Here is a 27,964-nt window from a genome sequence, read left to right as displayed (position 1 = left end):
TGAGCCCATATTATCAGCTGCTATCATCCTATTCAATTTTTGATTTCGGCCTATTCATTTTTCAATATGCACCGATATGAAAACCTTTTTTAGAGAATTTTTAATACAGAAAAGTTTAAAATTATGGTATTATTTTAACCTTAATAAAGACACAAAAACATACACCAATGTGCAAATGCATACACACACAATCCATCACTGTAGCAGAGTCACTAAAGAACTCAATCTCTCTGCTGTGCTTTTCTCATGTCAGGTCTGTCTGCCTCAAGGGTCCCTAAAAGTAGAACTTTAGGGGAAAAGGATGCAATAAATAAGAGCTCTTTGAAGTGTACGTACATGTGTTTCATGGAATGTCTATTGTTATACATGTGTTTAGAATATATGTTGTGTAGCAGTGCAGGCAGGGATGAATGAAACAGCATTTTCTTCTCATGAATAAGGGAAGAGATGTAATGGCATTTTTGTTGTTCCTGTTCGTTTGACATTCCGGAGCAATCCAAGCATTGTAATGGGACTCAGACTCACATTACCGTTAACATCTACACTGCAATCTCCTTAGGCCTAAAGTGACAAAAGGACTTTAATAGTCAACTTTATTGGTATAACCCAATATCTCATACAATGCCTCAACAGGCTTTAGAAGCCCACATTCCCTCCACCAAATCATACCCTTACATATACAGTATCTTATCTTTTTACATTTAAAGCTTCTATTTGTGAATGAAGATTTGAATGTCTGTTGTCTCATTTTATAATGCCATCACGCTATTAAAAAAAAAACTTCAACAAAATCTTCAAACTGAATATAGTACTTCATTGGATTAAATGAATTAGTATTTTTTTATTTAATCAATTTTCTTTAATGAAAATAACTCGTCAGTTTTGTCAAACATAAATACATGCCGGCAGCAGGCTATACCAATTAGGGCATAAAATAATGAGGAAACAATAATTAGTTACTTGAAATGTTTGGGTCGCACAAGTTGAAAACAATCCTATGCAGCCTCCACTGGAATCTAATTCTACAAATAATAATAATACTATTAATGTAATTGTAGCCTAATCTTTAGGCTCAATCTTCAAACCGTGCAGAAACTTCAGGTTTTAAACAGACCGAATAGACAAGCAAAAAAAAGAAGCTGTGCAGCATTCAAATGATGTTTTTCAGCTTCAAACTATTCAGTACAACCCTTAGTAACTGCAACTGCAAAAATACCAGCATATCTTATCAGTGAGTTCAAGTCCTATTCAAGCACTGAGGATATTATTTTGTCAATAGAAGGTTACACATGACACAACATGTCCCACTTTTAACCATAATCAGCTGTCAACAGGCTCTAAAAGCTCAACTCATACTGTTAAACAGTTAAAGTTCCAGTTGAAAGATTGAGACCAGTGTGTGCAACCCACACTCAAATGCAAGAGTAAGGTGGGAGTGTATGTACTGGTATGACTTTGTTTGCAATTACACTTGATGATCTGGCTTAAAATACAATTAATTGAGAATGCAAATTAGATTTTGGGTGCTCCAATCGGGGAGGTGAAGTGGTTCAAAGCATTTCTTCCCCTTCATTAAGTAGAACTCATTGTTTTAATTACACTTCGGTTCAGCATGCTGCTCCACTTTCTCTGTTATTTTGAAAAATAAGCATCTGTGCGCAAGGGAGAAGACTTGCTGTGCTTCTGATAGGCAAACGGCAGACTTATCTAGAAAAATAACTCTGTCAAATTCCCCATACTTACATAAATACATGTAGAGATAACTCACAGACTCACACTGTCAGTCCTCTTTGCCTCTCCTGTCTTCACACATGCATGCAAGCACATGCACTTATTAATTGACATTTTTTTTAAAGCTCACAAATATGTGCACCCACATACATGAAATCTTGAGAGTACACTGGCACAGACACACAACAGGATTAGGCGGATGCTATCTATGGTAGGCTGAACTGATGGCCCATTGCCTGTTTAACCAAAATAAGTGCTTTTCTTGTCCTGCCTCATTAGCATTCAAGGCATTAAACATGACTCAAATAATTAATCTAAAAGCATAATCTGTGTATAGTTGCACTGGAACCAGCTATCTGAGGTTTCATTCACAGACAGTCCTTGACTAAACTGAGTCCTTGGTTCAGTATATGTTTCATTTAAGGGCTTTGTACTCTAGCTGTAATTTGTAAATGCGGCAGAAGGAGCTCACATGGGAGGAAGCACCTGTTTTGTTATGATGCTATTAAGATTCTTCACAAAAATCGTACATGAGACGGCTGGAGCTTCTCTGACCCCTATGTTCTTAAAACTAAAATCATGACAATGAATACAGGAGAGCACATTACAGTCAATTGAAGAGAAATGTGTTCTGCCTACTAAAGGTTTCCATGTTGTCAGGTTTGAGCAATGAGTCACCATGCACAAGGGTAAATGACAAAAATAAATAAATAAATAAACAAACAAAAAAATTTGAAGGACCCTTACCTTCATAGGAAACCTTGAATCCCAGGGAGCCACTGGTGTCATCTGTTTTGAAGTTGAGCCACATCTGGTGACTGGTGCTAACCACAAGGTCTGGAGTGGTGGTACCAGAGAGGCTACAAAAAGAGAAAAAAGCACATCTTAGATGGTTGTAAATATACTGTATGTATTTCCCTGTATATTGTATAATGTGACTGCAAGGTCTGTCAATTTTGAATCCTGGATCAGTAGTTTCAATTATTGTAAGCAGTGTTGGAACGTACTGCAGTGAATTTGGTGTCACTTTAATAGCCAAAGGCCCTATTTCCACAGCATCATTAAAAACTTTAATACAAGCAGAAAAAAACAACACCTGAAGTTATATATTAATCTGACTTTTCTCATCAAAGAAAAGTGCTCTAAAACTGTTACAGGCAATCCAGTCTTTTTTACCCTTACCCTTTAATTCAAAACAGTTCGGAACAAGCAAGTAGGAAATGAAGGCAAGATCAGTCAATGCCACCGAAGTAATTTAATCCTATTTGAATAGTAATTCCCCCAACTCTAATTAGGAAGTGTATAGCTGTGGAGTAAGTGATTAAAGGCTCTAATTTTAGTGATGGTACAAAGAGGATGGTGGTAGTAGTAAGGAGGTAGAATCTGAATAAGTTGGGTCTGTGGTTTTGTCCTTTCCTGAAGCACGTGGTGTGTCCAGAGAAGCACCACAGTTCAACAGATTTTGGGGATTTACGCCTAAATTCCCCTTTTCTTGTACTTGCATTACTAAAACTAAAAAGCTTAGCAACCCATTTTCAGATATGTTGCTTGATCAATATAATTTAATAAATTGTAAGTCATATAGACACAGGTTTGCAAATGTGAACATCCAACCTAACAAATTTGATCAGAACGTTATAATTTACCTGCAAGCTAATCACTGTCTAAAACACTATCCTTGTTGGTGGCTCTTTAAGGCAGTCTATCTGAATCATAACACTTATGTTCTTAACACACAAGGACAGCATTTCTCCTGTGGGAAAAGTATTTGTGGCGGACTCAAACAAAATTGTTCTCTTCCATTAGCAAACTGTCAATGCACAGTGTCTTTCGAGTGAACAGAAGGGATTTGACTCACTACCTATTAGCCACCACATTTATGTCTGTGCTGCAGTAAGGTTGCATGCCTCTGACCTTAAAGTTACAAAACAATAACCCCCTAGACCCTGCACACACTTCCCTGCACCAGTGATTCACAAAAAAATATAGTCTTAAATTAAACTGTGCCAATAGCTGCAGGAAAATTATCTGGTCCTATATTGTTCTAATTTGTTTGTGTGCGAGAGTGCAATGTTCTCAATGACAGAATTACTCACTCTACTTTCATATGATAAAGAAGGGCATACAGAGTTCTTAATTGGAAAGATTAGGATCCTTTTCAGTGTTTGTGTGCCATGCAAGTATGTGCAGAAAAGTATTAATGTGAGGAAGATCTTGCCTTATCAACAAACCCCTCCACAAATATCTCCCTCATTTATCTCCCACCTACTCCCAGTTCACACCCCGGCAAGGCAGTCTCGCATAAAAATTGATCAATAAAAAACTTTATTAAGGTGCTAAATTTCCGCAAAATTAATAACAACATCCTGTGAATTGTTATGGAGCATCTGCTAGCGCAAACTCCATTAGTTCGCAATGCTACACCACATGGCAGTGATCTTATTTTTTTACACTGAAAACAGTGATGATTGACAATGCAGTGCAGCATCTATTTTTCATGCACAACTGCATCTGGTGGTGATGAAATGAAAGAGAAACAGTACAACGGAGAGAAAAGGGCTGGAGGGTAAAGAAAAAAGAGAGAGGTGCTGTCCGCTGCAGGGGAGTGGAGGAGGAGAAAAGGCAAGTGTGCCAAAAAGAAGAAAGGTGAAGAGGAAAGTGAAAGCAAAAGACAGAATAGGATTACATGGAACATGAGTAGCAAAAAATGAAAATGACTGCTATAGATGATGGTGCCAAGTGTAAGCCAGAGTAAGTTAAAAAGAACAAAGGGAAGATTGAAGGCAAAAGGATAGAGGTCGAAGGAGTCACTCACACGTGGAAGACGGTCTTCTGGTCTCCCACCACCTCGCCATCTCCAACCGTTAACGTGTCATAGCCTCGCTCCAGGTCAAAATCCTCAAATGTCAGTTTGATCACCTAGACAACAGCAGGGACAGAGTCAAGACAAAGGTAAACGACAGATGCTTAAATGCTCCAGACCAAAGGTGCAGTATCATCGATCAATCTTTGAATATTTGTCCGGCACAATGTCATTAAACCATTTGTACCAGCTGTGCATATTGTATGTAAAACTTTTATCCTTTTAACTCCATCAGATAATGTTTTTATGAATACCCACATACCTTCATGAATCTTCTAAATCCCTGATTCCGACCACAACCCTTCTATCTTGTCTGTGTAAATCATCAGTTGGGTATGGCCACAGAGTTTTGTCGGTGTATATTTGACTGTGTATATGTTGCTATCTGACTTCCTATATGGTGATTATAAACTCTCCTCCACTAATCAAATATCTGATTGCTTGCCACACGGTCTGCATGACCCCTACTCTTGCTCATCAAATCAGCAGGTTGCAGATGCCTTTGTGGCCTATTTAGCTAGACTTACAATAACATTAAGCGCATCAAGAGATGTGGCAGGGGATTTGAGGTTGTCCACAAGGTGAACATATAGATCATAAAGGTGACACAAAAGTTTCAAAAGATGTATTAACAGCGAGGAAAAAAACAGGCCTATTTATTTCATCTCATTTCTATGCTGCAGGTAGAAGCGTGGTAGAGAAGGTGGAACAAGGCAAGGAAATCAATAAGTGTGCCCTAGCTGAAGGAGGAAAGGGGCAATTCCAATAAAGACAGACAAATAAAGTTAGTTAATATGATAGTGCAAAATGTTGATAAATACAAAAAAGCACAGTAATGGGAGAGACTAAAATATAAATAAATAAAAAAGCAAAACACAGACTGTCTTTGTTTCCCGTTTTAAATTGGCTGCCAGTGATTTCCACAAAAAAAAAATCTTAATGTTTCCAGAGGGCTGAGAGAGCCAGGCCTAATGAAAAAGCTTATATAAATGCAAATTGCATTCTGTCCTATGTTAAACCCAGTGTCTAATGAAAATTGCCAAGGTGGAGAAAAGAGATGGATGTGTGTAGGCAAAATAGGTCAGATCACTAGATAAAGAGAGTTTCATACCACAAACCCATTTCCTATCTACCAGGCAACAGGTGAGACACAGAGGGGGGAGGAATGAACAAAAAGGAAAAAAAGCACAACATATATATACTTTATATAGTTTGCCATCTCTGACGTCATGTTGGACATTTGGTGGATTCAGAACAGTGAACCGGATAAACATTTAAAATATTGCCAAGGACAAACAGCTGCATTCAGTACCTTCAGGACATTATCAAGAAGCAACACTTGACAAGAATCCACATTCGGTACGATGTCACAAGACTGCATTTGGGTCTAGAAGAGCTGTGTCACATCCTGCCCATCTCTCTTTGCAGTTCCACCTCAGTCTCTTGCATGACCTAACGTCTCCTCTGGCTGGGCCAATGCGGACGGGCAGGAATAGAAGCCCATTACACCTCTAAACAGAAAGAACAGCCTCGCTCCATCTTCATCTGGACCAGACAACAGAGCGAGAGACAGCCCAAAGTACCGTTGTTTGTTTCAGCAAGCTGCCTGCCTGGTATTCCCAGGGGTGTCTGTGTGTGTGTGTGTGTTTGTATGCATGCAAGCAAAAGGTGGGGGTGGGTAGATGCGCATTGTGTCTACCTTGCCTCTCACCTCACATAGCCTCCCCTTAACTCAGTGTAAAAAGAGAACATGGTTGTAAAACCATTTTGTTTGAGTTTAGAGAAGGATATTTGGCAAGAAAGCAACTGGGTGGCCTTGAACACAACTCCAAAGTCAATGATCTGAACAGAGTGGCTATTACACTTTCATGATATCCTCTGAGCAAAGTCTCCAAACCTGTCCATTAGTCTTACGACAGTTTTTACTCTTCCCTCCTCTCCCTCACCACAGGTGTTTCTAACAACTCTCTTTGTCTTCTGCTGGCTCAGCTTCAGTGTTCTTTTCGACCACTTTAATTTTCCACATGTCTCACATTTGTCTATGAGAAAGCTTCTATCACATGGGGTGTTGAAGTGAAGAGCTTCCTCTGGAGTTCCCTTCTCTAGGTGCAAACACACCAGTCAACTGCTTTTCAGTTTGCTGGCAGCTAAACACGCCACTTAACACACTGCTGGAAACTAACATTGCACTGTTTCTTAAATCCCATGTTTAATAACTTTTACCTTAGATGTGTCTGTGGCTGTGATGAGCCATGTGCAGTTAGCATTGTTGTCATACTGGACTGGGTAGTTTGGAGATGTGATAACACCGCTGGGCCCTCTCAGCTGACCTCCACACATTGGTGCTGCAAGAGAAGACAGAGAACGAGGCAAATGTTTGGTCAAAGCAGTATGAACGCACACTTTCACACATTAATTAACTACAAAAGATGTAGCATTGGTCGAACTTGCTACTGAATTTGCATGTTGAAAAACCTGTAACTCTCAGTTCAACAAGCACAAAAGTTTTAGCATCAAAAAATATACTTAGAAGTACTTGACTTGCAGAATGACCCATTTCTGAATACAATATATGACTTAATTGGATTATATTTTTGATGTACTGCGTTCATCGCTTTGTGCTGCAGTTGGTAAGCTTATATACTACTAGGTATCTATACAAGTTGTACATTATATACCTCTGAGATGTAGTGGAGTAGAAGTATAAAGTAGCATCTCTCTCAATCTCTCTGTCTCTGTCTCTCTCTCTCTCTATACCCCCCAACTGGTCAAGACAGATGGCCACTCAACATGTAGCCGGGTGTGTTTGGCGTTCCTGCCTGCTAAAAGGAAGGTTTTCCTTTCCACTGTGTGCAAGATTACTGCTACTTGCTATTGCTCATGGGGGGGGGTTGTTTGGACTGTGTGAATAATACATAAACCATAGAGTGTGTTCTAGAACTGCTCTATATTGAAAGTGTCTTGACATAAATTTAGTGTTTATTATGAATAAATGTGCATTGAATTGAATAGAATGAAGATACTCAAGTATAGTGCAAGTACCTCAAAATTTAAAATGTACTTAGTGACCTTCCACCACTGAGTGCAACTGTCAAATACAATTGTGTAACAGTTTAAAAGGCATTTGTTTCACTTGAGGTTCCCTCGGTGTTCCTGGCTGAACTGTAAAAAAGCATCTCTTTGAAAAGCTGTCAATGATATGCTTGGCAATGATAGCTTGCCCTTGTTTTAAACCATCATCAAATTATAAACCAAACAGCCATATGAATAAAAATCAACTGCTGTGCATCATCTAAACACTTGACTTTCCAATTTAGTGTGGCACAATGAAAAATAGACTAATGAAAGATTTAATCAAACCCATAAATCACACAGTTTCCTTACAGGTTTAAAATATACTGGGGACTGTTTTGTAAACATTGTCAGGCTAATTTATTATTAAGAATAAAACAAAGAATATGTCATCAGACTGTCTTTATGATCCCCTGCCATTGTTAAAATGCTTCATAATAAATATAGGCAGCCATTAATATAGTTAGGTACTGCCAAGTATAGCTTCTGTATGGGAGAATTTATCATTGTAGAAAAAAAAATCTAAATAACAAAACACATATTGAGTATCACACTCTGATATTCTCATTGAAAAGAGTAGGTTAACAGTTAGCAAACCAAGCTTTAAAGGACAGTGTGACTTTTTTTTCAATCAAAGCCCAGTGGTGTCTGCATGTCAGAACTGTTAAACAGCCCTTCAAATCAAAGCAGAATTTCCAAATAATAATCTAAGGGAGTGAGCATGTACATGTGTACACATGTGGGGGACAAACCTGAAAGTATTTAAAAAGGTCCTGAACAAGCTACCTAAATTTGAATAAGTTACGACTCAGAAAGGTCCTTCGGGTGTTCTAACCCCACTCAGTGGGGCCATGTTACTCTCCGTTCCCACCAAATCACCCCTATAAAAATGTAAAAAGAACTTTGGTGAAGTTTAGAGGAGAATAAAGTAATTAATCTGAGTTGTGCCAACAGTGAGGGTGACCTTAATGAAAATAATACAGCAGAAAGGATGCCCACTTGAAGGTATCATATCCACTCCTGTTATTTTTAATCATGGTCATCTTTGTGCCTGATACATACCACCCTTGTGTGGTCAGTGATAGAAAATTCAGCAGGTCACCTTGCAATCAAAGTCCATGATGAAAAAGAATTGCAAGAGCTTGGTGTGACCAGAAAGAGGGCATGAACTTAAAAGAGAGACGTGAATTTCACGCCAGGAGAATGAACTTGCAGCTAAAGATGAGGTATTTTTTCCTGTTCTAATGATAGTGCTGTACAATTTAATGATGACTAATGCTAATTTAGGATACAGAGATTCAATTATTCCTGGTTGATGTTTAATCTTCAATGAAGCAGAACAAAGGCACGGTATTAAAGGTTAAATGAGGATAATGGAATGAGATATTCTTAAAGGGGAACTTCACTGCCATTATTACGTCAATCTGGAATGTTTCTTTACATAGAAAGATAAAAACAAGTGCATGTGAGCTTATGCCAAATTACTTTGTGAATTACAGGTGACTGACAGTGTCTTAGATGAGATGAAGCACTATTAATCTCCTTTCCCCTAATCCTTCTGTGACCATGCCCCCTCTCCTTAGTGCTGTAATTTAATTTTGCTACAATAGGATCAGTCCTAGACAAAGAAAGAATGGGGTACCCGTGGAAAGCTGGATTTATAAGAACTCATTAGCCGAAGTGGAGTAACAACAGTGGCCTAATAGGTGACGTTAAAGGAACGCTGCAGGTGATTACATTAGACAAATCCGTCAGAGATTAGGGTGTTCAAAAGTCCTAATGAGGAAACAGGTATAAAATGGCTGACTGATGGCTAGCTCTTCCTGCTGGGGATAAAGGTCAATGTGGATGAAAAATCTTCCTATAGACCCCTTCAATAGAATTCCTGTTTGTCAATTGAGGTCAATCACATACACTGCAACAGGAAAAAACAGGGACACATTTAGAATGTTTATGCTAACAGTGCAATTGTGAAATGGTCTATATGCATGCATACTTGCATGGGGATCACAAAAATGTTAGTATAACAACAATACTTACTTACCCTTACCACAAAGACAATTTCATATGAGCTGTTCTGCTAATGCACTTTCTGACTGTGATATAAATCTCAGAAATGTTGCAAATAGTTTGGCCTAATCACTTCAAACGTTTGGAGTTATCACTAAGCATTTAGTAATTATGAGGCTGTTTTGGAGTGATGACAAATCATTTTGTGCTGTTGAATCAAATAAACAAATAATCAACCACCACAACCACAGCTGCCAGTTTAAACCAGCAACAACTGATTGTTTATCAATTTTGTGAAAACATCATTTACATATCATCACCATTTAAGTTGATTGGGCAAAGTTGTTAGCAAACATTTGCTTGTTTGCATCCAGCAGTTATGAAGCAACATTATCAATCGTAAGTTGAGTTGTAAGAATGTAAGTCCAATATAAACTCTCCTGAAACTTTGATTTTAGTTTCTACCGACTACTGAGAAAATACAAGGCCTTTAGGCTGCTAAATACTCCACTATCTTTACTGGCTAGTTGCTCACTGTGTCTGTCTGCCATTTGTTTAACTGAAAACAGCTGCCTGCTGCAACCAATTCTGTAAAACACAGTAACTCCTTTAATGTCGTCACACTGTTTTTCCACATTCTCATTTGATATACTGAGATCATAAATAATGATTAGGATGCCTGTTTTTTGGCAAAGTGAGATGCCAGAAAGGTAAGAATTGCTTTAGGAATACCATAGCCTTGGAAGGTTTATTCAGTATGTATGAACAAAACACTCTGGCTCATTTTCTGACAACCAGAGCTACATAAGTCATAAAAATGTAGTCCTCAAAGATAATTAATTTGACTACTTTCCTCTTACTGAGTATTTTCAAATGAACCCTGACAATCAGAACACTTTTGAATTTAAACCAAAAAGAACCCACATGTCAAAAAACAATGCCTTGAAATATTTTGATATGCGTTTTGTAATATTATATAAATAAATAAATATAAATATTATAGTAAGTGCCAGTATGCTTAATTTGTCTTATTAATTTGAATTTTGGGTGTAGAATTTTTACTTTTAAATTTGAAGAGAACACTACCACCAAGTCGAACTAAAATATTAATATGCCCTGCTCCAATAAATACACTTCACAAGACAGATGCCTATCAATTAAAGCAATTATACTATACTATAAATCTAAACTCAAATCTACTCTGATTAGTTGATTTCAATGAGACTGAAAACTGAGGAGCACATGGGCATACAGGGAGCCTGACCGCTCTTCTTGTCTGTCACAAAATGGTCAGAAGTGAGTGAGCCATGACAGATGGGCAGCACTATGCCAGCATGGCTAAACAACCGGAAGCAAAAAAATACTGACCACAGGTCAAAGTCAGGCCAGTCACAACAAAATGGAGAATAATTAATCCAAAAGCAAGAGAAGAGGGGGAAAACACTGGGCATCTACACTCACAAGCAACCACATCAATGTCAGGGCACCTGAGTATGAAAATATAAATGGCGGTCGCATTAAAGTGTTGCATTAAAGGCACTTACATATATAAATCAAGCCATCAAGGCTGTTTTTTGGTGTAGCAACTATTAAGACATCAGAGAGAGTCGGGGCAGTGCGGTGAAGCCATAAAAACAGCTTTTTTAACCACTAATACTGCTCAAAATAACAACAGACCTCTACGGTAGCATGATAAGTACCCTTACACATAAAACGAAGCCTCACTGGGCTTCTTCCTTTTAGACTGCATTTGGTAATCGACTTGAATGGACTTTACTATGAGAGAAGCTGGTACCGGGGCCAGTTGGTAAGTCTTTTCAAAACATTATTTTAATAAACTCCGGGTTCGCTAACTACATTGTTGATGCTTTGTTTTATGTGTAGGGACTCTTATCATGCTATTGCAGAGGTTTGGGTTATTTTGAGCAGTATTTATGGTTAAAAAAGCTGTTTTAATGCCATCGCTGTAATTCCCCGAGCTAATCAATGTTAGCCACGTCCAGCTGTTATTGGATGCATGTAAGTGCCGAAAAAGACCATGGGATGATTTTGCGCCAGAATTACACTTTAAGACTTCTACCATTAGTCTATGTGTATAGATGGACAACCCATACGTCAAACCTTACCTCTGCAGATGGGCCGATCGTCACTCCAGCCAACATAGCTGTCCGTCACTCTGAGACAACTGATACTCTTTGAGCCCTGGAGTTCATAACCCTCATCACAGGAGAAATGCACTGTGGCTCCTCGCCTGCAGCCAGATTGTATACAGAAAAAACACATCAGCATCAAAAACCTTTACTGTAAAAAGAACACACCTTAGCAGTGAGGAAGTGCAGATGAGGTGAGGGTACCAAGTAAAAATGTTCACTGCTGAAAAATAATTTCCTTGAGTTCCCAGGTGTGATTTCCAAAAGTGCTGCATTGTGGAAGGTGAATGCTACCCATTTGTCTGTGTTACAGCTGACCACTGATAGAGACAATAGCTCTGACAGGAATGAAACTCCATAATCCCACCGGCAATATCACTGTCCCACAGTGGCAGCCTATTAGTGTGCAGTGGCTGAAATGGTAGGGTATTTGTTTTAGTGTACACATTTCTCTATCAGGTTTGGTTGCAGTGGCTTTATGGGGCATGACATTGGGTAATGTGCTGTATGCTAGAGCACATTTCAAGATGCAGTCCCTGATTTGTAATAGCACCCAACAGCTTCCTCCCAGCTCACTGTTGATTAAATCTCAGCTGTGAACAAAGTTAAGATTGTCAACAGTGAACTGGAAGATCATTTTGGAATACATTTGGGACTGAATAAAAAAGCACAATGTCAATTGGGCATTGGCATTTCTGATATTATCCCTTTAATATGAAATTAAATTAGAAATACTACTTTCAAAAGATATTGGAAATGTGATTAATTACATCTTTGATATTTAATTTAAACACAAGACAACTGGACTCACAACAAAATGGTACATTAAACAAAGAACAAAATCTTAACAGAAAACTGTCAGCGAGCATTCTCATACCACTTACACGAGTTAATTAGGCCTTAACTATTAAATTAGAAAAATGGAAGACAAACTCACTTACTTAAATCAAAGTCACATGAAAAGAAATAGGCTAATGAATGCAATATCTACAACAAAGTACAATAAGAAATAAGCTTGACTTTTTTCAGAAGACATATGATTATACTGTGTAGTTTTAGCCAATATAGTAACATAGCTAATATAGCCTAATAGGGCATTTTAGAATGTTTATACACAACAGGCGTCAAGGGTGGCAGAACGCGAGCAGCTTCCACTGACCTGAAGCTGACCAGCTGGCTACTTTAAACAGTGTTACACAGTTAAAAACGAAAAATGTGTTGTGTTTGGGATTGAGATGCTTGATATACAGCAAAAGGCGTAGGGTTTTATTGATTTCCTTCGGAAAATACTAAATGGATGTAAAGACTGCAAAACTACCTGGTGGAGGAATAGCTTTTTCTAACGGGGCAGACTAGGAACCAAACCTCAATCATCGTCTTTGTAGAGACATTTTCACACAGATAAAGGATCTGTGTCACCAGAAAGACAGTTTCTGCCAAAATTCTATCAAACTTTCTGTTTAACCTACAAATATAAATGATGATGTAATGTTTAGAGTTAATTTAATGGTGTTAAACTAAAGTCTTACTTCTTATCTTTGTAACCATATACCGTATATAATAATTTGCCATGTAAATACCTATGTACAATGTACAATATCAAACTGCACTTGTAGAGAAGTGTGTAAATATATTCTACTTCCACTTCTGTGCAGATCACCCAGTGATTCAAGCCATTTACTCTGGTTAAATGACACGGAAGGGCTTGTTTACTAGTGGTGTCTTCGGAGAACGCTTCAGCTTTTGTCGGAAGAACGAATATTGTTGTTGTGACGTCATGATGAATTGTCGATTAGGGTCATGATTTAGCTCATAGGAAAGGGAGGTCTTGATCTAGACCTGATTACCATCTTTTGTGACCAAAACAAATCATCTATCATTCAGCTTGTTCATCAGCCGGTTGCTGTTCAGGAATGTTCATATACTCAGCTAAACTTGCAACTCAATTAACTGCTCCTGAAATCATTCTTCGCTCGCTTTTACCTGAAGTCTGAGCCTTTTCTTTTTCCTCGATCTGGTATCCCCGGGTCTGGACACATGTTGTGCCCCTGCGCTACACCCATCTGAGACACTAATGGAGGAAAGACACAGAGAAAAAGAGTAAGAACAGTACAGATTGCTCAACAAAAAAAAAATGTTCTCAACAAAATAGTTTTTTGTGAAAATGTTCCAATTTGTTGCATTAAAGAAGATTTCCATGCATTTTATAAACATGCCTACATGTTGTTTACTTTCTGCCCTCTGGCAGCACTTCATTACAGAACAAATGTAAAGATAAAAAGGTTGATGGGTGGAATGTCAGGTGCCGTAATATTCTCTTATTGTCACACAAAAGTGCTTTTTATATTAAGCTTTTTAAGCTTTGCATACATTAATTCATTCGGCAGACACCTCTGCTGTTGCTTAACCTTTACCAACTTCAACTTGACAAACCCAGTGCACATTCCTGGTTACCTTGCACGACAGCTGGATTATTGCAATATCAGGTGAAAATCTTGTCAGGCTTCAAGTAGTATTTGTGTTCAAAACCAAAACCAATCAACATCCTGTGAGGAGCTAGTGGCAGCTTAGGTGTGTGTGTAAAGATGCTGAAATAGTATCAGTTATATCAGGACTGTAGAGTAATTCTTCATTGAAAGAAAAGACGGAATGCCACAGAAGGCTTTTCTTGATGGAAAAGATGTTCAGCTCTTCTCTCGACTGGTGTCGGCAAGAGTCTGATTTACCAACCCACTCTGCTGGTAGTGAAGAAAATGTCATACGGTTTGTAGATCTGATTGGTTGAAGTTTGCCTGTGATAGACAGGTGCTTAATTCAATGACCAACCAGGTATTTTTTGAAAGTGCCTGCCCAAACAGTTTCCAATGATGGCTCTTTAGATGGTTCTGTGTGACAAACCATCTGGCGAGTCAGGTTATATTCCTGGCGGTGCCCTGTTCAGTCATGTCACTGGGTCAAAACAGTGGAAGGTAAAGTGCCAGGAGGGGTGAAATTAACTTGGCCAACCAGGAGAACCCATCTGATCGACTGGAAGGAGTTAAAGGTCTGTAGGGCCAAAGCATTGTGACACCTGCTCACTGGCCAGTGTCCCAGTGTGAGGCAAGCCAGCAATGAATTTAAAACAAGGATAAGATAAATGGCAGAAAAAAGGACAATTGACTTACTGTTGACTTACCGGATTGTAAGGCTTATTCACCTCTTCATAAGAGATACTGTATTTTTTTTTTCTTATTCACACAATACAATTGATTGACCCTATATTTGATGCAAACATCTTAAGATTAGATTTTTAAGGAGTCAATGTAAAATAAAAGTAACTACCTGTTTTAGCCTGGGAACCAGACAAATGCAAGCTTTTATTTGTTCTGGCAGATGCATCTGCATCCCTCTTGTTTAAACGTATTACCAGCAGGCCAATCACAAGAATTTTTCTCATAAATGATATGATATGATGACTGGCAACTTGTGAAGCTGTTATTTTGGGGGGAGGACACTAGGGCAACCATAAACCATCCATTGCACAAACATAGCTTAGTATAGAAGAGCCCCACTGAGGCATTTTAAAAATCAACCAAGATGGCTGCAGCTGACCTTGTTGAAGTTCCTATCAAATTCTGATGGGAAAAAACGGCAACCGCCATCGCAGCTTATCTCTACACATTGTCTTTTTACATTTGTCTGTCGGTCAGCAGTTACATGTTTCATTGCTCTGACTGGTTGTAGATCGACGAATTGTGCCCCTTTTGGTCTACAACCCTTGATAACTCCGCTTGGAAATTGTTAAAAGAGAGCTTAACTAGCAAGTGCGCTTTGTGATATAAGCCAAGAACTTTTTAACTTTCAGTCAAAAAATCCTTTTCCATAATTTGTGTTTTTTCCATTAGGGGACAAAGACAGTGAAATGACGTAATATACAATAAAATAGTGGAGACAGGAAATTGTCTGGAAAAAGTGGAAACATTTAAAGTGAAAATAAAAAGCATTAAAGCAATGCAAATGAAAGGAAAGAAGAAATAGGGGATTTTTTGAGGGACATACAGATTAAAAGCAAAAGATAAAGTTGGAGGTAGAAGTCGATGAAATGAACTGTATATAGCCCAAAGGCTACCATCACTTCTTTTTTGTTCTACAGGTTTTTCTTAAACCATTTTAATCCCTCTGTGTCACTCTAGTCAGGTGACTCATGGCTATCAAGTTGTCAATGATACAGATGTTCAATTAAAGCTGAGTGGAATAATGAACAGTGAGTTCAGACAGAGTGGGAGACAGAACAAGGGGAAGGAAGACGGCTGTGGCAAAAGAGCAGCCAATGCAATTACTGCTGGCCATTTGTTATTAGAACTGCATCTCTAGCACAGACTATGCGTCCTTTGTGTCTCTACCTCTTACAACAGTCAACATTTAACCCTGCTGTGGCTAAGGAGTAGAAAAAAACTTTTAAATGACTTTGCACAAAAGTTGAGAGTGGTGAAAAGGACTCTCTGGCTTCTTATTCAATGGATAAACATACAGGTTGTGGAGACAAGAGTTGTTCCATTTTTAGGACTGCAATTCAAAAGCCTATTCACTGTATCAGTCATGCCATTTCTTGTATTGACTTCAGTTCCTACTGCAGCTATACCTGCTGCTTACCTGCCTCAAGCAAAAATACTTCAGCCCTTAACAGCACTGCTGATTCAAAGCGTGAAAGCCACTGGTGTCAGTCTGCAGTGCAGTAAAAAAAATTGCAATAGTGGCCAGTGGACATTGGATGCCATTGCCAGGGTTTTCACCCAAAATGCATAAGAATAAGAATGCATTGTTAACGTCAACATAATTCTTAATTAGAGGTGCTTTCGCCATGGTGCACCAGCTAAATCTCAGCCTACACTTGCATAAGGATAAGTTTGATTTATTTTCTCCTATGGCAACACAGGGGACATTGCACTGAGTAAATAAAAACACTGTTGACAGTTAAACCTGGGGAAGGTGGTTTATTTTTGGAATAATCGTTAATAATCTTTCCTCATATTGTAATGTAAGTGTTTTGAGAGTGAACTTCTGTACCCCTCTTGGCTCTGTTTTCAGGCTTTGGAAAATATACCCTGTGATGGGAGACTATGGCCAATCATAGTGAGAGAGAGAGAGCTGTAAGAAGAGGTCTCAATCTGCTTCAATTTCTGGCTTTTTTGTGCTTTTAACATACTGCAGCGTTGAGGTTTAAAACTTACACACTGATATCTTGTGGTGGTTGTCTTTGCTAGGCAACATCTTCACACCTCGAGACTTCAGTTCAGTCATCTTCTTCACTATAAAGAGAAACAGAGCAAAGATACATGAGCAGGAAGTTCAATAATGACACCCACACATTTCAGCAGTGGCTAAATATCTGCAGCAGGTACACTTTATAATACATAGTGTCCGATACACAATTGCCCACACCCATTGCAAAAATGTTCAAAGGAAATGTAATTGTATTATTAAAATTAGAGGGCTTGATATTTGAGGAGCAAAACCACTAAATTATATACAATAAAACATGAGGTTTAAATTATTGAGTTTGGTTTGTAAAATAAATAGAGACAACACTCTTTTCCTCACTTCCGTATGCCGCTGCTGTGGAATCATGGGAACTATCATTATGAGAATGGCTGCTGTAAGGGGGGAGAGTGTTTAATGTCATTAAAGTATTAGCCTCCCATTTCACTCTGATCTTCTAAACATATTTATCTAACATATAAACTGCAAAACCATTGGCTCCCGTCTTGTCTTTTCTATATTCTTCACACAACCTCCATTTCTTATTTCTCTACCTTCTTTCTTTCAACAGATGGCTGAAGATGAGGTCGTAAGAGATCACCTTTTTTTTAAGAGCAAAAAGTGTGTGTGTATGTGTGTGTGTGTGTGTGTGTGTGTGTGTGTGTGTGTGTGTGTGTGTGTGTGTGTGTGCGTGTGCGTGTGTTTTTGGCACACTAAAGGTCTTAACACAAAAAGTCAGTATTTTTTTGCGTGCATCCGATAAAAATTGTTCTGCATAGAAACCTTGCACTCTGAGTATGATGCATTATGATATTATTCTATTAATTGCAAAAATGTACTCAATAAGAGACAAAATAGCAGTGAGGATGATTCAAATAACAATAAAAAATCAGACAAATTATTGACTGGCTACAACCATATAGGTGGCCACGGCTGCATTCTATTAAAAGTCAAAGCATGAAGTTCTCGTTCTGTTGCCCATATCGCACAATCACTTTGTAATGTTTTGTACATCCTTTGTTTTGTGATCAGTACCATCCTTGATTGCACACTGTTCTGCAATGACCTCCACAATCTATTTTTAAATTTGTCTGTATTCTTTATTGGTCGTAAAGTGCTTTGAGCTAGGAGTTGAAGTGAATCAGCTTGGAAGATGACACTTGCCTGCACTGAGCTCTGAGTGGTCAAACAACTCTCTAAAGGCTTCTGACAACAGAGTCTGTGTGTAAATGTGATTGACACCACTTGATGTCACATGTATTTTCCAGTGGGTAACAATTTTGGATGACCGTTTTATACCCTGGCACACATCATTAATGATTATCTTTTTTTAATATATCAAAACCTGTACTTTATCTTACCTTGGTACTGGGCACTGAAACCTCTCAGCTTGTGGTTGCCATCAGAGGTAAAATGCAGTCGAAGCCAATTCTTGCTGCTAATGATAGGTGAGGGAAGATTGGGGCCAGTAAACCTGCAGACACAGAGACAGAGAGAAGAGTGCCTTGGATTATTAGCATTTTAGCACAAGTTTTATAGCAAGAAAATGTGGAGGTAGCAAATTGCTTAATGCAGTTATATTTAGCATATCATGTACTTGTAAATGTGTTTAGGGTTAAAGGCAAGGTATGTACCAGTGTCAAAGTACATGGAAAATGGCAAGTTAATCTGTTGGCTTTAGAAACTCTCAATGTCACATCATTTATGTATCTATTTGTTTGTTATTTTTGTTTAGTTTGTCAAGGCATGGACCCTTAAACTAGGATTAAAGAGATGTTACAATGCTAAGTATATTATATCCTGCTGTATGAGTTACTGTAATTGATGCACACACCATTTCCTAAAGCAATTTCTACATCATATTATATTCTATTCACCAACGTCCATTGTATCAGGATTGTGCTTGCTTGTGCTTAGAACTGTTTTGTGCCATGAAGTAATTACATAATCCATCAGATTTCCAATAAAGTCAAGCCCAATGACAGACAACACATTATAGAAGCTGGCAGAACCTGCCAGTCTTCCTGGTGATTGTCTTGTTTGTTTATGGTAATTATACTAATGTTTCAAAATTAATGTGCCCTTGAATTAAAGGTGTTAAAATGTTACACCTTTAAGATCTATTAGGGAGGATCTGGTACTCAAGGGGGGCTGTACGTTTAACCTAACTATGGCTAATCAAAAAACGGATAAGGAAAGAACAACATTGGCATTTGCAGAGAAAGGACACTTGTTTTATTGTTTTGAAAAAGCAATAGAGAATTATACTTCACAAACAAATACAGTGCCTTCTGATCTGTATGTTAACAAGGGCTGTTGCTTACCAGGAACTTATTCAGTTGTTGAGGCCAAAGTCATTTGAGTACATTTTTTATCTTGAGAATGACACAATCTCATGTGTGTGCATTAATTCCACAGCCCATGTGTCAATTATCCCCAACTGTGTCCACCTGATCTCCCCTACCAACATATCTGCTTCACTCTATAGAGTAGATACATACTGATGTACATCTACGAACAGCCCTCATTAATACCACTGGGGGGGGGGGGGGGGGGGGGGGGGGGGGGGTAAGTAAAGTAAAGTTAAAGCAAGGTGAAAACGTGATGAAATAATTGAATAAAATTTGAAGAGGAAGAGACTCGAAAAAAACAAAACATTTTGTGTATTTGTGCTGCAGTGACAAAATAATCAATCAATCAATCAATCAATCAAGAATAAAACAGTTTTAAAGTCCCCTACCATTCAAAAATATTTTTTCTTCATGTTCCCCCTGTGCTTCACTATTGAGAATGATGTATGTGCAGAGTTTGACACAAGAAGGCGGTTTTCACATGTATCTGTAAATGTTAAGTTTTCCTATGCTCACTGGAAATCCAATTTGAAGGGGTGGACCTACGAGCACCATTTGTGACATCACAACTATAGTTTGGAAGTCAATCTCAGTTCAGTTTGCAACTTATACAAGTGTGATGTAAAAGACTCGAAGCTGCCACATATATGGACAAAATTAGCATATTCAAAAACCTGAATATGGACAAAAAGTATTCTAATGTGGAACTTATCCCCCCAAAAAACCCACCTCAGACGCACATTATTGTTGTTCCAAGCAGACTATTTATATATGTTTAAATACATGTCTGGAGAGTATCTTCAAGCATACAGCTCCAACCCCAAAAGATTGGGATCTACTGTGGAGAGGAGTTTTAGTCTAGTGAGGGTGCTTGGTGGAGATCTTTTAGGATGAATTAAAAGCATATATGTGTCTGGATGTAGACAGAATTAGCTTTTATTTTGATGAACAAGGAGCACTATACGTTTATAAAGCCTCTTGCTGCAGTGGGGCCTCCGCTTCACTGTACAGTAGCTCACTTCATTAGTTAGGCTGAACACAAGCTCACCTGACGGATCAGGGGGAGAAACAGAATGAATGGAAAATATTTTTGAAATTAGTTTTGGACAGAAAGCAGGACAACTGCAAGGGAGGAATGAGACGATGATTAAAAAAGAAAAAGAGTTGGCATATCAGAATGTCAGGGATTTAGCTTTTCAGGCACATTGCACAAAGACAGCAGGAAGAAGGAGTAGAGTTCAGGGAAGATTATGTCACTGATAAAACTTAGTATTATACTATACTGTATGTATCTATAAGTATTTATCCTGCCTCCCATGGCTGCATTGAGCATGTAGCAGATGTGGAAGTGTCACCAATGACCTCAACTCTTCGTTAAGAGATTTCCAATGAAACAAGATTCGCCAATCAAACAGTTATGTTTAAGTCACAAAGGTTGAGATCAAGAACAGGAGCATGGTGGATGTTGACCCTTTGTCCTAACCAGGAGAAGGAGCTCCTTTTAATACTTACGTCAGAGGCTCTTGACTGTGTGAAGGAGTGTGTGTTTGTGTTGATCAATGTGTGTGCAATATGTTTTATTTAGTAAAAACCTATTAGTGAAGAAACATCAACTGCAGATATTTCAGGGCACCAGTGCTCGCTGAATGGTTTGGTGAGCATGAAAAGGATGTGGAAAAAATGCTATGGCCTTTACAGTCACAAGATCTCAACCCGGGTGAACACCTTTGGAAGCTTTTGGACATATACGGGAATGCTCTCCACCACAACATCCATAAGACCAAATGATATAATATAAACCTTTATCTTCAAATCTAATTCGTTTTATCTGTGATGTTGTTTTGTTATGTCTGACCGTTTACTTTACTTTAGGTCTGCTGTACTCAGGTCTCTCTTCAGGAGCACTGAAGCTGTTCTAGGGGATCGTGGTGACCTGATCCCATACTAAGATATTTTATGTTGGTTTTTCCTTTAATTTGCAACATTGTTTAAAAAAGCAGCTCCTGGGTAAAATTATATTGAGGACAACTTCCAAAATGCTGTGCCAACATATTTGTACTGCACTATCTACTGGCTATATCGCTGCTAATGTTAAACACTCAGTTAATCTTCTGCTTGCTCCACACAAGCCACTTTTCCTGCTCCAAGTTATTCAAAAACAACTCACTGTTCATACACCAAGTGATTTTTAATCCAGGAGAGACAAACTCTACATTGGGCCTTTTAAAGCAATACAATTAAAAGTTTCATGAAATGACTTTTGAGCTATTATTCAAGATGTCTCATAGTTTACCATATCCTTCACTGGAAATTACTACCCCCGATTTATAGTTTGGCCCTAGCCTCGAAACAAGTCGAATCTGCCAAACTCATGTAGCAGATATGTCTGGCCCTACTCCTATACATCCAGTCTGCAGGTATGTTCAGGACTAATCAAAATAGACTGTATATTATGTTACTGTATTACCTATTTCTTGCATAAAATGTTTTCAGAGATGCAATATAACAAGCAGTTTAGCTATAATTTGAGAAAGTTCCTTATCCGGCTGGCATTGTTTTTCACTTAGCAAGCCCGATTCATGACCGATTGGTTGTAGGTCTATCCAATTGCATCTAGAAGCATTTTTGCTCTGCCCCTTGGAAATCGAAAATGATCTGAGAGTTCCCAGACTAGACACATTTGAGATAAGTCGGAAACCATATTGAATTGGAAAACAGAATTAAACAAGAAAACGATATGACTGTCCAACATCAATTCAGTCATATACACTCTTTACGAACAGTCTCTATTTTTCCTACCTATTTTTTAAAATATGGGCATACTTAAGTTATTTATCTGATCAGATAATTATTTGTTCCTTCATTTCAGTGTAGCCGGGAGGCTGCATGGTATAATGCGTGTAAGAATGATAAAGTGAGCCTCAGGAGTCGTTTATCACTTAAAGATGAAGCATAGAGGGGGATCATGTAGTGTCTGGCACATGCGAGTTTGGAGTGGTACTACTAGGATGGAGAGTGCCAGGTTCCCCTGGCATAGTTCGGTCCTGAGACTGCTCAGAATCTTGGATACTGAATCTTACACCAATACATACAAAGGACTCCACACACTAGCACCAAGACTTTAACGCAAACAGCCCTGTTAAGAGTTACTCCCCTTTTCACCATAGGGAGAAATAAAAATGACCCTTTAAATGAAAGGGCAACTCGTGCTGGAATCCACTTTCATTAACAATTATGCTAAAGAAGGCCTTAATATTGTGATAAACGGAGGCAGACGGGTGATAAGGGACTGATGGGCATGCCATTAAGGATTAAGCGATTAATAAATACAGGATGAGGGATGAACAGACCACCATTAATATCATTTTGATCTAGTGTCACCTCTGCCTTACCCAATTTTACTGTCTGTGCCTGATTTTGCTGAAAACATTAAAGTTTTAGGTTGAAAGTGACCATGGGGAGCCACAGAAAAAATCCTGAGTTCGCAAATGGAGGTCTCCTGAAGGGTATTGTGGCCACTTCCATAGTTCCTTTTCACCTCACCCTCTCTCTCTCTGTCTGGTTGACCATATTAGATATTATGCGGAATTGTCTTGAGAGTGCAGTGCTAAATCAGTTTCCATTTCCAGGCCCCAAAGCTCCGCAGTCTGAGTCAAACCTTTGATGATTGTCCAAGAAATGTATTTTGGACAGCAAGGTGATGGAGGCAGCCAGTGGTGTTCTGGACTAAGGGGAATGAACTGTTAACTTTCAGCTCAGACACACAGAGCTTTCTAGAATCAGCTAGCCAAGGTTTTTATGCAGCTCTTTCACTTCCATTTACATTGCATTTTACAAACATTTTAAACAGACCTGAAATAGTTTTATGGTTACACAACTTCCTAGACAACATTCGTTTTCTGCAGCATTTAAGTCAGATTTGCAAATCCTTGTTGCTTAGACTTTTCTTTCCACTGTTATATTATGATTGAGGGTTTTAGGAGTATGCACACCTGTCAAAAGTAATTTACGTAACACTAGCATAGAGATACTTTCCATACTGATGAGATGTGACTCATTAAATTGCTAATGCCTTTCAGGATTTTGAACAAAGGTCGTCGTCATCAGGCAATTGCGCAACTCTTCCCAGTGGAATGGGTCTTTTTTCTGCTCCACGTTCATCGTTTCATGTCATCTGTTTTCTGTTTGAGGGGCGAAGGTGTCAAATTACTCTATGCATAATCAGTGATGGGCGGGGTTTAAGTGTCAAAGGTGACTAGCTCCACGTTAGGATCAAGCACTTTAAATCACGGTTTAGCAAATGAATTCATTGTGATGTAGCATCAGATGACCAAATGTGCATTCATGTTTGTGTGGGTGCATGTGTGCGGTGGGGCGGAGAACGTCCATGTTAATTGCAGCTACTTAGGTAGATCAATCAGAGCTCTGCTCAGTATGCAGGTCCTGGTGGTTGCAGCAGACCGGGGGTCACAGTGACTTTAAAGCCAAAACTTTCAGCATTTTAATGAGGCTATGTGAATTATAGCACAGGTCAGTCTATCCAGATGTACATGCTCGCACACACACTGCTAAACATTCAGTTACAAACACGTACACATATGTCAATAAATTCTCTCATTCTCTAACACTCCCTAACGCATGCACACGCACACACGCACACGTACGCAAGCATGCACACACACACACACACACACACACATGCACACACACATACCCATACACAATCCTTCTGAGGTAAAACTAATCAGTGTGGAAGACCCTTAAGTCCAGAATGGCGGTATTAAAACCCTGACAATGGAGCTGTAGCTGTGACCTTCAGATGTAACCAGGACCAGACATACACTGGGGGTTTAAATTAACCACCTGATGCTCGAAACAACATAGAACTATCAACACTGTTCATTCATTTCTTCAAACAGCAACCACCCAGGCAGTAAAAAACATCAACCTTACGCTGTAAGTTAAGGCCAAAGTATTAAGAGAGGCCTTCCGGGTAGTTATGTCTCATGGGACTGTCCTGCACCAGACTGAAGCTCTGAGCACAAAAACAAGGCTTTGCAGACTCCACTGACCAAGCCAGTAAAACTGCAGATCCATCAGGTGAACATGCCTACTTTTCCCTTGGACTCTCTGATCCAGTAGAGCTAAAACCTATGTTCTTCTTCCTCTCTCTGCCCTTATGTATTATTCATGAGTAGACCTATGGCCCCATCAGAGAGCCTTGTTAAATCTTCTGAGGAATTCCTTTCTTCTTCTCCCCACAACTCATTTTCTGTCTTTACAGAACATGTAAAATGGACACTGATTGAAAGAAATGTCACTCCAGCTCCCTTTTCCTTATTTTACTTTACTTTTTTTTTTTTTACATTTTTCAAGCCTTGAAAAGCCAAGCTTGAAGCTTCCTACAAATGCAGTTGCATCATTTTAACTTTTCAAATGTAAAAACAGTAGCTGGTTTTACCCCTCTCAAGCTATGGGATAACAATATGGGTTCAACTGCCATATGACCTATCCATGATCGTGCCATTCATAACCAATCATTATACACACATTTCCTCCTCAATCCCGACTCAGATCTCTCTTCAAAGACATGAAAATATGAGGGTCATTGAGGGCATACTCTTACAATTTTAATACCAATACAAATCAAAATTAAGCTTTTTGGCTACTTTGTCATGCTATTCCATTTCCTTCACCAAAGAGAAATGTATAGTAGACACACCAGCACGTGTCAAGCTGAAGAAGTGTGAACTTATTTTCCTTACAAGGACACAATATTCACATCAAACAACATGACAGGTTTGTCAGGGACATCAGCATAGTTTAGGTCATGGTGACGATCTGTCAAATTAACTGTGAGAGCTGTGTAGAGAAAGCCTGTTAGGTTCCATCATGTTAGATTGTGCTGATAAACATAAAAGCTGATTTCTAAGGTCGAATTGGCTTGCACTAATTAAAATATATATGCAAGTTAGAATTTACCAAAGTAAAGCTGTTAGGAGAGCCTGTGTTAAACTGGACAAATATTGGAGGATATTTCCCTATCATTAAGTGTGGTGCTGCTGATTAATTAGCACTTCAGAGGCTGAATCTCTAGTTAAAAAGCAAATCCTACACTTTACCCTAAAGTTAAACTGATGCCTTGCATGACACCTGGCTTTTGTTTTGCTTTAATATTGTCCAGTTACAATCTGTAAGACTGTGCACTCATATAATTTCACAAGATAATATATGAAAACACTTATGACAAAACATTAAAGCAGTGTTGCAAAAGGCGAGACATTTATTTAACTATTAATCAATAATAATAATATTAAAATACTATGTGATTCTTTTTCTGCCCCTCAACTACAGTAATTGATAAGTCGACATATCGTTGCAGCTCTAATAAAAAGTTAATCCACTTCTTGTACCATGACCTTTCAACTTAAAAATGCTAAAGTAACTCTGAAACTTTTTGCTCCAGTGCGAAGAGGCATACAGAAGAGTAGATGAAATGGGGCAGAAACATAAACTCAAGCAGCTCAATTCATGGAAGTAAAGAATTTAGTGCCGCTTGTTCTGCGATTGATTCCAGTGTCAGTGTGATTTATTACTCTTCTTCAAAAAGTCAAGGTGGATGTAGGCAAAGTCACAGATAGCAAAGCAATAGAACTACTGCTATTGAATGGACTGTGGAACAATGCTGATGAGGAAACCATACAGAGCCTAATGGCTTAGATTATTGAATGTTCGCCTTCAACAAAATGACCTACACGGGACCAAATTACTTCTTTGATTAAGATGAAGAAAAGACAGATACACACATTGTTAGACCAGTGGCTTTTATCTCCTTTAATCCCATTATGTTTAACTTCTGTCAAACCCATCTCATGTGATGCTTCACCATCATCAGAAAGGAAGGCTGTTGAAGACACACATGCACCCTAATACACAAACATATACACCATCAATCACATCATACAACTGAAAAAGAATTTGTGCACTTCTCAATGGGTATAATCGCCAGCTGGCGGTATTGGTTCTGTGGTTAACGGGAGAAAACAAATGAGTTTTCAAGGTCACTCTGCAAAGCAGCAGTGATAATTGAGTTCTCCCTATAGATCTTTCACACAATAATAAACAAATGCCAATAATATCCTGGGGCCGATTGCAGGAAGATCATCCTTCTCTTGTACAGAAGGCTTGAGGAGATATACGGAGTAAAAGAGGTGAGAAAGACTGCAACCATCAGAGTGTGACAAAGAAAAGCCATGTAGAGAGCTGTAGAAGCTGTAGAAACAGTTAGTGAACAGTTAAGGGAGTAAAAGAAACCATAGTGACTGCATTAAGTATGATTAAAAAAAAATCTGACTATCATTAAAGCTCACTCAATGATTCAGATAGTGGCACTTCCAATGTACAACTAGTGAACCTTTCTCCTCTACCTGGAAAGCCATGCTCTACGACTGGGCAGAGGAAAAACAATTAAGCATAGGCTACAATGACTCACAGAACCAGTACCAATGAGGCAATACAAGCATTGCAATCTGAAGTATCTGTGAAATTAATTTAAGGCTTCCACCTAAGAAACCAAAATATAAACCATCAACTTAAATACATTTAATTGATTAATCAATTTATAAACAATGGCCAGCCCGGCTCTGTCCAAAAGTAACAATATCAGACTACAAGCATCTTTAAAGTTCATCAATTAACACAATTACATAATTTGTTTAAACCTTTGAGAAACAAAGTATTCCAACGAAAAGTTATGGTGGAAGCTTCTGGTAGATGCCTGGCAACCACATTGTGACAACAAGACTAACCTGTAAATCCACAATTTGTTTTAACATTTCATTTTCTGTATGCGTATAAGATAATGTGTTAGTGAGTTTATGAGATGATTTTGTTACCTTTGAACAGAGCTCCCTGTTTCCAGTCTTAATGCTAAGCTTAGCTAACCCAGCTGCTAGCAGTAGCTTGATATTTGCCGTGCAGACAGGAGAGTGGTATTAATTTAGTCTTCTGAATCTTGGCTAGAAAGCAAATTAGTGTATTACACAAAATGTTGAATCATTTGAACGCCTTAATATATAATAAGAAACATTGGTTTGCAATCTAAACAAGTGGAATGATCTTATCGTTCCTGCAGCTTTTTTCAGTTGCAATAATATTACTAACTAGAGATTTAATATTAATCAGTTTAAAATGGAGATATGCTTTTGCTGGACAATTTATCTCTCTCCCTCCTTTTCCTATCACTCTCTAAATCCTTGTGGTTTGTGTGTATGAGCTGTTGCGCCTGCACGAACATGTTTCAACAATAACAGTTATTTCATGTCAGATGTCACCATAGTGTTCTCACAATACCAAAATTAAGACTCTGGTATGATACCTGCCTAAAATACCTCGATACCGATACTGAAATTTTGTTAAAGCTGCTGAGCTTTTTAGCATCTTAAGTTGGTATAACAACAATGAAATGATTATGCAGCTGTTTAAAAAAGACACAGAACGTCGACAAATGAAAACAGGAACATGTTAATTTTTATTTGGACAATTATTTG

At 38.5% G+C, this 27,964-nt stretch overlaps 1 protein-coding gene across 1 annotated transcript in view; it reads right to left on the bottom strand.

Annotated features, from left to right (window-relative positions):
* csmd2 (CUB and Sushi multiple domains 2) overlaps nucleotides 1–27,964 on the bottom strand; it is a gene marked incomplete at both ends in the record, with an annotated part of 266,970 nt that overhangs the window by 123,192 nt on the left and 115,814 nt on the right. Inside the window, 7 exons of the mRNA XM_083925070.1 lie at nucleotides 2,479–2,591; nucleotides 4,547–4,650; nucleotides 6,818–6,939; nucleotides 11,803–11,927; nucleotides 13,810–13,897; nucleotides 17,037–17,114; nucleotides 18,426–18,538. Coding sequence (XP_083781196.1) covers nucleotides 2,479–2,591; nucleotides 4,547–4,650; nucleotides 6,818–6,939; nucleotides 11,803–11,927; nucleotides 13,810–13,897; nucleotides 17,037–17,114; nucleotides 18,426–18,538 — 743 coding nt within the window. The remainder of the gene's footprint in view (nucleotides 1–2,478; nucleotides 2,592–4,546; nucleotides 4,651–6,817; nucleotides 6,940–11,802; nucleotides 11,928–13,809; nucleotides 13,898–17,036; nucleotides 17,115–18,425; nucleotides 18,539–27,964) is intronic.

Source organism: Echiichthys vipera, assembly GCF_963691815.1.
Source record: "Echiichthys vipera genome assembly, chromosome: 13".
NCBI classification, from domain to species: Eukaryota; Metazoa; Chordata; class Actinopteri; order Perciformes; family Trachinidae; genus Echiichthys; species Echiichthys vipera.
The sequence above is the reverse complement of the archived record's forward strand: the minus strand, read 5'-3'. Positions and strand labels throughout refer to the sequence as shown.